We start from the raw sequence: 13971 nt of genomic DNA, 5'->3' as shown, positions 1-13971 counted from the left end.
GATGTAGATCTGACTGGTCAAGCATTTCCGTAACTTAATCAAATAGAACTCTTACCCAGTGCAGTAATTAGGCTTTGTTTGTTTCCATCTGTTTTCTCGGCTCTTGCTTTTGTCAATTTTTGAGATATTGTTTTTTGGTTTTTTTCACCTGGTGAACTTGTAATCTAGAGGATCTGATCTCTTACATACATAAATCCACTTGACGTAGCAGATGGGCAAACGTTCCAGACCTCTTATGTCAAATCTAATCCTTTTGTTGTTTTGTGTTTTTCTGGATGGAAGTACAGAGTTACTATGCTTGAATTCTTCGCTGGAAATATAATAATTGACCTCATGTTCTAGCTCTTTCTGACTCACTTTTTCTTTGTCTCTGTGTGTGTGTTCTCTAATGGGTTCAGTGGAAATAGAAACCGACGAGCCTCTAACACCAGCAGGAAGGCTCTTCCTCCGACCTGAAATAAACCAAGTAATATACTGTGCCATAGGGTTAAAGAACCCCATAGACCCAGCGTCTATCAAAACCGAGGTGCTCAATTCATTGATGCTCAAGCACCCAAGGTTCTCTAGCCTCATGATCCGTGACTCCAATGGCAGAGAACACTGGCGCCGCACCCATATCAACCTCGATGACCACCTCATTATCCTCCACAACCCCATCAAAGAAGGCGACTTACTCGATGACAAAGACCATGAATCAGCTGTGAACCACTTCTTAGCCGACATCTCTACAAGCTCAGGACTCAGCTACGACAAACCCTTGTGGGAAATCCACCTCTTGCTTGCTCACAAATGCCTTGTCTTTCGCCTTCACCACGCTTTGGGTGATGGGGTTTCGTTGATGTCCATGTTGTTGGCTTGTTGTAGGAGAATCGATGGTGAAGAAGGTTTGCCTAGGATACCTTCTTTTGAGAACAAGAAGAGTAATAGTAGTAGTAGAAGTGGTGGTGGTTGTAGTGGGAGTTGGTGGAGGTTGTACTTGCACTATTTGATTGTTTTGTGGGGGTTCGTGAAGATGGGTTTGTTTAGTTTGGTTTTTGTGGTGGAGTTTGTGCTAAGAGCTTTGTGGGTTCGTGACCGGGAAACCGTCATAAGCGGCGGAGAAGGGGTGGAGCTCTGGCCAAGAAAACTCGCCACTGCAAGGTTCTCGATTCAGGACATGAAGGTGGTCAAGAAAGCCGTTCGTAATGCGGTACGTTTTTGTTTTAATTTTAAAAAATAAAAGAAAAATTAAAATTTATGTGTTGTCTTTTCTACCTCTCTATCTTTTTTTTTTTTTTTTTTATTCATAAAGTTTCCTTTTTCCATAATTATTACTTTATTAGTAAAATAGTGTGCTGTTTTGTGTGCGTTTATTTCTCCAAAAAAATAAAAGTAAAGTAGTGTACTGTCTTTTTTTTTCTTTTTTTTTTTTGTGCGGCTAAAATAAAATTGTGTCGTTTAATTTGATAATTTGAGTATTGAAGTCGTTAATAGTTGAGCAAGAGATTTGATATTTAATTTTTATTTACAGTAAAAACTTATTAATATTTTAGTTTGATGATTATAGGGACAAAAATTATTGAACTTTCCAAAAGAAAAAAAAAAAAAAAAGTCTAGTAGTTTGTTATCACATGCACGTTAACAGGGACCTTCAATAAATATCTCCTCACTTTTTTATAAAAAAAGAAAAAGAAAAAAGATAAAAAAAATAGAGTAGATGATCATTGATTCCTTGAACTTCTGCCTTAATTGGTATGAGTACGGAATTTTAGGTTGGTTGGATATGGAAGTTTACCCATTTGGTAGAATAGTTTGAATAATATTGTTTATATTTTTTTGAAATACATGTAGGTGAAAAAGTGTGTGAAAATATGTGTAATATTATTTAAAAACTGAAAACATATTACTAAAATGCTTTACCAAACGGACCCTAAATGCGTTGTATTGCTTTTATATGGTAGTTTTAGACTTTTAGATGGTGAAGTTTTAAAAAGGAAGGTGTTGCTGTCTTTGGATTTTAAAAAGCTTCACATATAATTTTTTTTTTTAATTTTAAATTTTAATAAAAAGTTAAATTACATTTTTTTACCATAAACTATCACTTTAATTACACTTAACCCCATGAACTATCGAAATGCACCTTCGATGTTAAATTACACTTCCTCCCTACTGTGTGTTTTGTTGTCAAGTATGATGAAATTTAACATTAAAAGACAAATTTACCCCTCAAGTCCTTAACTGTATGTTTTGGAAAGGGGTAAATTGGTCTTTTAATGCTAAATTCTCTCGGTTGTCTGTTTTGGAAAGAGGGATAAATTGTTCTTTCAATACTAAATTTCATTAAAGTTCAGCAACACAGATAGTAGGGGCTTAAGTGTAACGTATTTTTAAAATTGGGGGGTTAGATTGTACGTTTTGACAATTTAAGAAGTGTAATCAGGGTGAATGGAAAAGTGTAATTTGCCTTTAATAAATAGCTTCACATACTTGATAGTGGAGAATAACAGATGTCAACATAAATATATGGTCCACCCCATAATAGGGTTGTACCTTTAATGGACAAGTTAAGTTAGATTGAAATTTCAGCATATTGTGGGGAGAATGATTTTGAATGTAACTTTGATTCTATTAAATTCTGTAAAGAAAAATGATAAAGCATTCAAATTGGAGCAATTGTATTGGGTTTTTCCTTAGAGGGTAGTTGATTTGGTGGGCGGATGAAGGAATTGGTTGGGGAAGCATTCGTCTGCTATCTAGAACTTGGTACTACATTGTGTGACATGAATTATTTGGTGGGAGTGTAATAAACGCACCTTCGATGGGATGATGACGAACTTTTGGCCTTGTTTGATTGGACTTGTACTTGGGGACTCACTTCTAGTGATTTCCTCTCCTTGTTCATAGTCTCTCTCTTATCTTGTACATAATTTCTTTTTTTAGTTGTTTGTACATATTTTTTAGGCCATTTCATCTTCTTTGAATGAAGTAGTTCTCAGTTTTAATAAAGACTTTTTACTTATATAAAAATAAAATAAAATAAAATAATTGGAGCAAGTCACACGGGAAAAAAATCCTTGATTTAAAAAAAAAAAAGAAGTGTAGCTCATTACCATTGTAGAAATGGTGTAAAACTTACAAGTTACTAGGTTGAAGGGAAAGGAGAAGCAAGAGGGAAGAAGTAGAGTAAATCCCTTGTTTGGGAGAGCAATGAGGAAGAAAAGGCAAAGTAATTGGAGGGATAAAACCCCCAGTTTGCTCCAACTTTTTCTTGTCCAAATCCAACCAAAATCTGGCCAATATGAAAGGCTTTGAATAAACTTTTTAAGCATAGATCCTTTCCCTTCTCATGTAAATCCCCCAATTCTGAGCGAGTCTCCCATATTTTGTAACTAAAGATTGCTATTCAAGCTAAAATCTGAACCTTTGTTATTTCCTAAATGACTCATCAGATGGAGCACCTTGATCCTATCAAATGGTTGTTTTCAGATTCCCATCCACCCGTTTACCATGTGTTGAATAGGTGTTGTCAGTTCACTTTCACAGTCATAAGGGGGTGCCTTCTACAGCACTTCCCATAGTCAACTTGCTTTTAACATGATAAGAGAGGTTTCTACTCTCTCTAACTTTGCTTTCTTTCTTCAGAGTTAGTCTGCTTGTCTGTTATGTGCATAAGGCCAATAATTTTCAAAACTCCTAAATTATCACTTTTCTTGAAACTTGACCAAGTAGTTGACTTGAAATTATTGCACAGTGATTTGCTTAGATGCAGGATAAAAGTGAATGTAGAAATTCAACTGTATACAATAGCAGGATTACTTGTTTCAATGATAGGTTTCTAATTTGTGAAGGGGAGCATAAAAGTGCTTTAGGTTGACCTGGGCTGGAATAAAATGGTTTGTCAGACTCAAGTAAATTTCCTGGTCTGCCATCCATGTTGCAGCCTCTACTTCAACTCTGCATATAGTTGCATTTGAGGACATAATTTAAAAAAAGGATAGTTGAGGCATGAGACTCAATGAAAATGTCAATAGTGACATCCACTTACTCTGAAATGGCCATATCCCCAGCATCAACATTGTCCTAAACCTGCGACACAAGGACATGTTAAGGGGTTGAATAGGCTGCAACTTTGTTTACCTGGGCCATATTTGATTTTGTCTCCTTTCAATTCGTTTCCTCTAATAGGGTGGTGAGTATTGTTACCTGTTAGCATGACTGAAGATGTAATTGTTTGACAGCATAATGAATGCATTTGACTTGTTTTTTGTTCCTTTCTAATTTCTTGGTTTTTGAAGTTGGTTTTTTTTCCTTTGTATTTCGGGTAAAAGGGAGGGTGGGCTCAAGGGATCAATCTTAATAATGCAGCCTAACTCCCCCCGACCCCAATTGGAAAAGACTGGATTCAAAACTTTTTGCCTGGTTTATTGAGTCACCAACTTTTCCCCTAACTCCACTTGTTGGATGGCATTGTATGTTTGCCATTATGAAAGTGCTATATGTTTCTTGAGGACTCATGCTTTGGTGCTTATGTTATGATTTGTGGATGTCATGCCATCATGCAGACCATTAACGACGTTCTTTTTGGGGTAATATCATCAGGGTTATCGAGATACCTAGATCACCGAGGATCAAATGGTAAGAATCATTTACATGACAACTAATGTTTACTTCTACGTCTAATCAAACATCAATGACAACCATCACACTAAATTAAGTCTATTTGTCACTGTTAGCTCTGCAGCAGGGGCTTCGAATGACAGGGGTAGCCATGGTTAATTTAAGAGGGCAAGCAGGATTGCAGGTCTGTATGCCCTTCATTTTTTTAGTTGCTCATGCTAGCCTATTCTTTGCTTGTCTTTTAATTTTTTATGCTCTATTTTAGAATCTTGTATATTATTGATATTTTAAACTTTTGAGGTTGAATGGAAATGTTTGGTACTGATCAGGATCTATCAGCTCTGATGAAAGACAATTCAGTATCACCTTGGGGTAACAAATTTGGCATGATTCTCTTGCCTGTTTATTATCATACCAGTGGTGCTGATCCTGATCCTCTACAGTATCTGAAGAGAGCTAAAGTGATGATTGACAGGAAGAAACACTCTGTAGAGTCTCATTTCTCATACAAAATTGGGTATCTTGTAATGACGTACTTGGGATCAATGGTAAAGACTAAATTAAGCAATATTGAATTCGGAAAAGTGATTTAAAATTGCTTATTTCATATGAACAATTATCTTCTTCATATTGTAGGTCGCGGGCTTGCTTAATTACCGGATTATTTGTAATACTAGCTTTACAATCTCAAATGTGGTTGGCCCACAAGAAGAGATCGCAGTTGGAGACAACCCTATAACTTACATGAGGGTGAATTCATCAAGCTTGCCCCATGTACAACCTCTAACCTAACTTTATTCTGATTGCACTCCTAAGATTCAGAGGAATATTTTAATGTAAATGATAATTGTTTGTGAGCAAGAGTAACATTGATCTTGCTGGTTTGGTAATGCAGGCACTCACAATGCACATGCTGAGCTATGCAGGAAGGGCTGACATGCAAATTTTGGTGGCCAAAGATATCATCCCTGACCCAGAATTTCTTGCCAAGTGTTTTGAAGAGGCCTTGCTTGAAATGAAAGAAGCAGCTGCAGCCACCAACAAAAGCTAGGAGTAACTTGTTTGTTGTATGTTTAATAGTTTCTCATACACGGTAACACGGAAGATTATTTGAGCCAAGTTACTTATCAAAAAAAAAAAAGATTATTTGAGCCAAGTTGCCATACAAAATTATTTTTAAAAGCAGAGATGGATAATTTGATTTATAGAATCTATTGCTTTAGGAGCTCAAGAATAATTTTTCATGATTTTATTGGAACGTTGTAAATGTCTTCTGTCTGGAATGATATTTCAGAAAACAAGCAAAGCCTTCGAGTAACAATGGCTTGCAAGGCTAATTAGAATTCACTTTGTTAAATATCAAGTGGTCACGTGATAAGAGTGAAATCTCTCTCTCTCTCTCTCTCAATATTGATACTTTTTAGTAGATATTTATAAATAAAAAATATTTACAAATAAAACTAACGCTATTTACAATATAAAATTATAATATAATAATGATAAAATAAAGTAATAAACGGTATTTACAATATAAAGTCATAACATAATAATGATAAAATAAATTTTAAAGTAAAGAACAATACAATCTAATTTAATAGAGGTATTATTGTAATTTTAATTAATAATAGAATCACTCAATAGCTTCAACTTATCCATGCAAGGATGGACTAAACACATATCAAAAAATTAATACTAATCAAATCAAAATAAATTTTATATAGAGAATCAAATATCATTATTAAGCATAAAATAAGAAAAAGCATAGGACTATTTCTTAGCTGTTATAGCTCTTGCCTTCTATTCTTTTAACTGCTGGGCTTGGCAATCAAGACAAGAATACTTCATAAATGATTAAAACTAGGGTCAGTGCTATTATTCTCAACTCCAATGTGCTGATATGTATTTATAGTCTCTCCAATGTACCCAAACCCAGAGATATGTACATCATCAACACTTAAAACAGTAGAAATTCTCTCTTTCTCTAACTGTTAAAAAAAAAGAAAAAAGAAAAGCCCAAACTTTCACCTTCTCCATTCATCAAGGTGAAAAATTCAAATACAATTAGTAATCAACAAAAACTGTGAACACTGCAGATTTGATTCCTTTACTGGGCATGTGTTGTTGCCAAGGCAGATTTTTCAGCTTGGGCTCTTCACCTTTCTGTACTCATGCCTTAGCGAGGGCTCGGGATTTCTTGCTGCATCCTTTCTTCCTTCTCAGCAAAAGTTTCCTTAGCAAACCAAATCCTCCCTGTTTCTTACTTGGGATAACAGCTAGAGCACCAACTGCATTGTTAACTCCTTTGTGCTTTGAACTAAGATTTGCTTCTGGAGTATGTACCAGGCCATTAGAAGCGCACAAAGCATTATTACTATTGGAGTTAAGGAGTTCTTTCTGTGTGTCTGCAGTGCTTATAGTTTCTTTAATCTTAGAAGACTTCAGAATCTCTGCCTTAGTACCATCCTCAGCTAGCATTCGATCACGCAAGGAAGAACGCTTGTTCATATTCTTATTATCAGTGGTAGGAGCCGCTGTGCTGGTATTACAGAAAACCTTGTCAAACAATACTGCTTCCCTAGGTGAAGCTAGAGCCTTCAGCTGTTTACCCAGGTGTAGTATGGTTTCTTGGCACTCTGCCAACTTTATGGAAGCTGTTGTCATCTCCCATCCCTGAAAGTTAGATAAACCACTTTCATATGATATAGTATAGCAATTTACTCTTACAACTGCATTTGAATCTTTATATTTTACAAGAAATTGAACTCAATGTAGAACAAAACCACCACGTAAAAGGGACGGTTAATCTATTATATATTTCTATATAATAATTCTTTGCTAGATATATAATCTAACATTAATAATAATCTCTCTGTTATTTACCAAACACAGAATATTGAATAAATATGATCAGTTTATAATACTAATTAGTTCAGGGCATCAAAATTATAACTGCTTTCAGTTTGTATACAGAAGCAGTTTCATATAGCCAATACATGGATCTGTTTCTAAACAGAAGGCACATCACGATGGCAATAACTTACATTCTGTGATTGCTTTCCCTCTTGATTCATACTGTGCTGTGGAGTTTCCTTTGCAACGCTGCAAGTTACATTTCAGAAATCAAAATTCTACAATCAATATATATATACACACACACACACAAAGAAGAACACTGTATATATATACACACACACAAAGAAGAACACTGAAATCAGTGCTTAATTACCTTTCTAGCTGGAGTTGAAGCTCAAGACATGTGGTCTCTAATTCTTCACAGCAGTTATTTTTATCATCCAATTCGACTTCCAAAGACGAGAACTTCTGGTGGACTTCATTCAATTTAGCTTTGGCAACAGAGAGCTGAGTATCAAGTTCTTCGTTTATCGATTTTTGGTTTTCAATCTGATCTTCAATCATCCCTCTTGATTCTTTTAAAGTTTGCAGTTCTGCTTGTAAGTTTCCAATGCTTTGTTTTGCTTCTTGAAGTTGTATTGTTAAGGCCTCACTCTTATCTGTTGCAGACTGTAACAGAGCTTCCATATCTTTCTTTGAGGCTTCCATATTCTTCAATTCATCTTTTAGTCTGCTGTTTTCTTCTTGCAGTTTACACTGAACCTCTTCCATTTGGAGCAAAACATCCTGCTCAGGGGAAGAAGCTACCAATGGCAAACACGATGACTGCTCTTCGGATGTATGAACTCCAGGTTCATTTTCAGTTCGGGAATCCATCCAACCAAAATGCTTCTTGATCTTATTTCTTGCACTTGAAGTACCTTTAGGAGTCACATGGTTATTAATAATCCATTCTAAAGCAAACAACAGTTCCGTGGCAAATTTTCCAAGATCAGCTTTTCCGTTTAATAGATCAGTACAAGTACAAACAAATTGTCGTAGAACACCACTTAGCTCTGAACATTTCCATTGGAAAACACGGACAAAGTAATCTGATGATGTTGGTGAATGGAATGGTTTGGAATCCTGATCCCTCTTAGACCCATGGTCTGGAGTATTATTACTGACAAAAGGTGTTGGGTTGATTCCTTCAATCAGTTTGATAATTTCACCAACTGACTCACTCAAATTAGATAAGTTATTTTGGTTGCCTTTTTCTTCCACTGAGGTGTCAATAGCTAAAGCTCTGGTCAATGAATCTGCAAGTGGGGATGTGTTCGGAGATTTCCAAGTTATATGACCACTAATTTGGATAGGGTCGGATTCTCCAGGATTTGAGATTGCAGCTGAATCAGCTGCACTTGAAGTTGGACGATTTATATAACCCAAAGCAATTTTGATGTCCTCAAAAAGTTCATTTAGACTTCTCTTTGAAATACGCTTTTGCTCTAGCATTGCATTCAAAACAATCTGAAGCCAGTCAAAAGTTTTTTCTGTTGCTACATTTTTTGATTGCATCTTATTGCTGAAGTCAGAATGACCTGAAACTGGAATTAGATCGGTACCAGTAAAATTGGGGTGACTTTCTTTTCTAGGGGTATTCATGGAAACTATTGCCAATTTCTCCATCTCAGCAAAATCATCCATTAAATTCATGTCTGAAACTTCAATGGCTTGGTGTTCTGGTGTACTTTTGAGTTTTGCAGTTCGGAAATGTTCCAGCTCTGAAATTAGAGCATTAGCCCAAGATCCCGAAGAACTAATTCCATCATCACTTCCAATATCTGAACCTGACAACAGAGAATGTTCATTTGATTTAGGAGTACACCTTGTCAGCTCCATAGATTTTTCACCTTTAGAAAGTTCGATAAGCTGAGCCTCAGCCTGTGATAATCTGGAAGCTGTTCGAACATACATGAACCTTGAGGAATGGAGTTCAGTGTTCTTCTTGGCCACGATTTCTTTTAGAGCCTTGTTTTCTTCTTCCATATTACGTAATTTCTCAATCATGAAACTCATGTTCTTATTAGGGATTTCAGAAGAGGTTTCTGTGGCATTTCTGACAACCAGATCTCTAGTAGGGTTCTGGTTTCTTCTTCTCAAATTCGCGTGATCCCTTCCCAGCATGTCAACTTCACTCTTCATATTTGCCAAAGCAGCAGGACCTGGCAGCCGTTTTCGCATGAGGAGACGGAGTCTTTGGCATTCTGCTTCTAACTTTGCGGATTTCTTCACACATTCCAAATGTTGCTTGTGTGCTGCATCAGCAGATCGACGGTTGTATTCCATCTCCTCATTCCGAATCTCAAGCTCCTTCTCAAGAACATGAAACTCATACTTCAAATAAGCATTTTCCTTTTCTACAGAATCCACTCTAGCCATCAGCACATTAAATTCTGCATCTGCCTGAGACTTGTGTTTTTGTAGGTCTTCAATAATTTTCTCTTTGGCCAGAAGGGCCTTGCTCAGTTGACCATTCTCAAAAGCTAAGTTCGTGAGCTGTTTACTAGTCTCCTTCAACTGCTCCTCCAATTTCTTCTGAGCCTTCTCATATTCTATTGATGTTTTCGTAATGGCATCATGTATTCTTTGATCCTGTTCTTCTTGAACAGATTTTAATTTCTGAACACATTCCTTCAATGCAGCCTCTGAACGAGTTAGTTGTTCATTTGCAGCTGCTCCCTGCCTCAAAGCCTCATCTAGTTCTTGTTTTAGACATTCTGCTTTTACTTTCTCACAGCCTAACAGAAGATTAATTGTTTACTGAATCAGCAAAAAGTCAAACTGAGCCTGAAAAGAAAACATCATGAAGGATGGAAAAAGAGGAGGGGTATGGACAACAGTGAAGTACCTGTATCAGCTTCTTGGGCCCTTTTTACTTCATCTTTAGCAGGATGATCAAGAAGGACTGAAGCTAACTTCTCATTGAGATTTTTGGCAGATCTCTCAGGCCCTACTTCATTCTCTGTTGGAAGTGTACGTGTCTAATACAATGAAAAATTGTAATACATTAATTACACATAACATTTCTGTCAACACAAGGTGCTCAGACGAAGATGCAAGCTTAACTCTCACAATGGGGAGGGAAAAACCACAGAAAATAGAGAAGGCATATCCAAGATCACAACTTCACCATATAGCATCTTCCAAGAGAAAAAGGAGGGCATATGAAACAAAGTTGCATGTAGAAAACAAGCTTGATAATAAAGAGAAATTCTGTTACCTCTACTTCAGTTTTTCTTAGAGGTTTGGCAACTTTTTCAGCTGCGACAATTGTCTTCTCTGAAGATCTCCTCCTCCAAAGCCATGACTTATGATCCATGATTTCAGTTGCTTTTCAAGAGAAAAGGGAAAATCTCAACTTAGATGTAAAAAGCAGAATAATTCCTATGCAATTATCTTTTAGTATAAAAAGAAAAATAAAGAAAATGCGTATAAGTAAGTGACAAAGATTTTGTTAGTTGAATCAATAAGCTCTGTCATTTACAATGTTTGCCATATTACTGTAGTTTGTAACAATGATTACTTTACCATCTGATTTGCCCTCCACTATTGGGAACAGTAATTGAAATTAAGAAATGCCTAGTTCAAGTTGAATTTAGTACAATATTTTCTTGTTTCTGAAGCAACAAACTCTAGAGTTAATCATTGCAATTGATTGCACTTTCCTCAAGGGCACATGGGAAAATACAAACTAGTGAGTTCTAGCTTATAATGATAAATGTGAGGAACCACACAGAGATCTGAAACGAATTGGAACCGTTTTGCTAAGTTTCAACAATCAAGTAACACCAATTGTATGGTACTACTAGAAGTAATGCATACTAGTACAAGTGATGAATATTCATCTAATTAATCAAAAGGAACAAACCATGTCAATTTAATGGAAGGTCTAAAGCAGTTAGCTACAGTAGTGCCCGATTTCTAATGGAATAAATGCAGTGCTGGCTTACTGCAACGAGCTCTGAACTCATTACCAATTGTTCCTCTATTGGGAGTTATAAGTGAAGTCATGCTCTATATAGACAATTGTTTTAGTCTCTCAACTTGAAGAAAGATAAAATAATGTGATTTTACCAAACTTCTACATTTGGTACTTTCCTCATCAATTATGCAGAACACGCATTTTACATATAGAATTTAGAAATTGAAGCAGAAGATAAGTCAGAAATAGGAAATTATGGCATTATTTGCTTAATGAAATTAATACTCTTGGTTATGAAAACCCAAATTGTGTTCCAAAAGGAAGAAAAGTAATTCCAAGTTTCTAACCAAGCCTTACAAACGATGAACAGAGTCTTATGCACAAAAACAAACAATCATTCTGAATGACTGTCCGAAAGAAATATTCTCTGAGTATGACTGTTACAACTACAGTATTGTAAAAACAAAATTCATGGCCAGGTGGTAATAATAGAATGAAATAAAGAATCATGCTAACTAGAGCCACATGAATATAACCTCACAGAGGAACCCAAAATCACTATAACTGAAACTCATGGTTAACATGCAACACATAAACACTACAGATTCCATAAAGGCAAAAGAATTAAACCCAAAAAACTGAAATTAAAATATGACACCACAAGGGGTAGTGCATGTGAGTTCAAGGCTTCAAGCTGTAAAAGCTCTCACCTTGGTAAATTTGGCACCAAAGTCTTGCTTATGATCAGTTCAAGGATCAACAACTCTTGTTGGTATCATAAACCAAGTGAGGGAGAGAGAAAGAGACATGAGTTGTAACCATGATGGAACCAAAAATTCAACGTTTGAAAGTGGAAATGGAGGTGGAAGTGAAAGTGAAAGTGAAAGAAAAACTATTATATATATTGCAAAACTTTGAGAAGAAGAAAAACATCATAGGATGCTTGCTCTCTACCGACACTACCCAAGTGCATATTAATTATTCAATACGGTGATTGGAGGGAGAGAGAGCGAGAGAGAGAGCAACAGTGAATCATCCCCACAAACAAAATACTAAAATGTAGAGAAAGAAAAAGAGCCATAGCAAAAGTGGAAGAGTCACACATAGAGACAAAGCGATGACAAAGAAGAAGAGTGAGAGTGTGAGTGTGTTGGTTTTGATGAGGTGGGGGCGGAAGAGAGGCAGTCAATGTCATGCTCTGCCTGCTTTGTTGTTGTGTCTGATGTGAGAGTAAAAGCTCGTGGAGGACACGATTAACTGGTGTGGGATTTTGGTGAATCCAAGAGTGGAAATGTAATGGGTGCGAACCACGCAGATAAGTGGTGTGTCTAACATACAGGACCACCATATATGCAGAAGTGAAATCTAAGATATGATGATGTCTTCTTCAAACCATTTTCTTTTCTTTTTCTTAGCCAAAAAAATAACAAAATTTTTAGTACAAGTACAATTATCCATTTCACGCCTATTTTTTCAACCATATGATATAATTAATTGTGAGTTATAAAAAAAAATACAAAATTTATGTGAAAATGACAAAAAAATTGACAAAATATGAAATTGGTTAACTTAAAAAATAATTTTGACTTTTTTTCTTGAGGTATCATAATTTCCTGCTTACGTGTGGAGTTGAGTTCTTTTTACCTGTTTTGGCTTTTTGTTTTGTTTTTGTTTTTTGCTGAATGGCTTTTTTGTTTTCTACTTTTCTCTTTTCTTTTCTTTACATTAATAAATCTTTCTTTTCTTTAGTGTCGGTTTGGAATCTTTGGATAAATTTAGGAGAAAGCACCAAAAAGAAAAAATTTCAAGGTTTTGTCCGTAGGGCACATTAAATTCTATCCTTTTAAATGAGATGGATAGACCCAAACTTTCATAAATATACACCAACAACAAAAAAAAAAAAAACAAAAGCAATCAAATTTCACGCTCACGCATGAAATGTATATCTATGAAAGTCTGGATTTTAAAATATGTCATTTAAAAGTGTGGAGTTTAATGTGTCTCAATAATTTGAAAATTTTGAACAAAGATTGTTAAAATTTAGTATATGCTAGGTTCAAACAAGTATATGTTAAAAAATCCGAGTCAAAACGCAATTCTAATATAATTGAGTCTTTAGTTTTTAGTGTCAAAACGTATGTTGAAGAATTGCATTAAAAACATGAGAAATTGCTCAAGATAGAGGAAAAAAAGCTGCCTCAACACTAGCCTTGCTTCTAATTGATCGAGGTTTGGTAAATCTTGACTCCACTCAATCGATTGCGCCATGAGATTTTTGAATTCTTTTATTGCGGCCCATGATGATTTGGCTGATTTGGGATTTGTGCACCATGGTTCCCTAAGGTATAATAAACCTATTTTTATAGTTGTTATTATAAGGAAGAACACTATACACTTGGAGCAGCTATTGCAAACTTGTGCACCTAGGGTTTTCTACCGAGTTGCTTATGCTTCACCAAGATCAAGTGGTTCTTGCAAAGACATCTGCACCAACACTTCCATCAATCAAAAGAATTGATTATGTGAAGTCAATTACAGATTGAAGATTCGCAAATACC

At 35.7% G+C, this 13971-nt stretch overlaps 2 protein-coding genes across 2 annotated transcripts; one reads left to right on the top strand and one right to left on the bottom strand.

Annotated features, from left to right (window-relative positions):
* Positions 1 to 5953, top strand: LOC115968564 (O-acyltransferase WSD1-like). The gene is made up of 6 exons (XM_031087982.1): positions 1 to 1189; positions 4542 to 4614; positions 4713 to 4780; positions 4926 to 5144; positions 5233 to 5370; positions 5492 to 5953. Exons 1-6 carry the CDS (start codon positions 389 to 391, stop codon positions 5645 to 5647), a joined length of 1455 nt encoding a protein of 484 aa, XP_030943842.1. The 5' UTR covers positions 1 to 388; the 3' UTR covers positions 5648 to 5953.
* Positions 5954 to 6444: 491 nt separating this feature from the next.
* On the bottom strand, positions 6445 to 12614 carry LOC115968006 (filament-like plant protein 7). The gene is made up of 6 exons (XM_031087195.1): positions 12124 to 12614; positions 10712 to 10821; positions 10340 to 10472; positions 7823 to 10229; positions 7638 to 7695; positions 6445 to 7266 (listed from the first exon to the last, which is right to left on the bottom strand). The coding sequence occupies exons 2-6, from the start codon at positions 10808 to 10810 to the stop codon at positions 6763 to 6765; spliced, it is 3201 nt and encodes a 1066-aa protein (XP_030943055.1). The 5' UTR covers positions 10811 to 10821; positions 12124 to 12614; the 3' UTR covers positions 6445 to 6762.
* Positions 12615 to 13971: the final 1357 nt, after the last annotated feature.

The sequence above is a fragment of the Quercus lobata genome, chromosome 11, assembly GCF_001633185.2.
Source record: "Quercus lobata isolate SW786 chromosome 11, ValleyOak3.0 Primary Assembly, whole genome shotgun sequence".
NCBI classification, from domain to species: Eukaryota; Viridiplantae; Streptophyta; class Magnoliopsida; order Fagales; family Fagaceae; genus Quercus; species Quercus lobata.
This window is presented reverse-complemented; position numbering and strand designations above follow the sequence as displayed.

Coding starts and splice junctions, on each gene's coding strand:
- LOC115968564 (XM_031087982.1), top strand. CDS start 389: ATGGGTTCAGTGGAAATAGAAACCGACGAGCCTCTAACACCAGCAGGA. Junction 1,190..4,541: donor AGAAAGCCGTTCGTAATGCG/GTACGTTTTTGT, acceptor GCCATCATGCAG/ACCATTAACGACGTTCTTTT. Junction 5,145..5,232: donor TGACGTACTTGGGATCAATG/GTAAAGACTAAA, acceptor TTCATATTGTAG/GTCGCGGGCTTGCTTAATTA.
- LOC115968006 (XM_031087195.1), bottom strand. CDS start 10,810: ATGGATCATAAGTCATGGCTTTGGAGGAGGAGATCTTCAGAGAAGACA. Junction 7,696..7,822: donor CTTCAACTCCAGCTAGAAAG/GTAATTAAGCAC, acceptor TGTAACTTGCAG/CGTTGCAAAGGAAACTCCAC. Junction 7,267..7,637: donor AGGGAAAGCAATCACAGAAT/GTAAGTTATTGC, acceptor TCTAACTTTCAG/GGATGGGAGATGACAACAGC.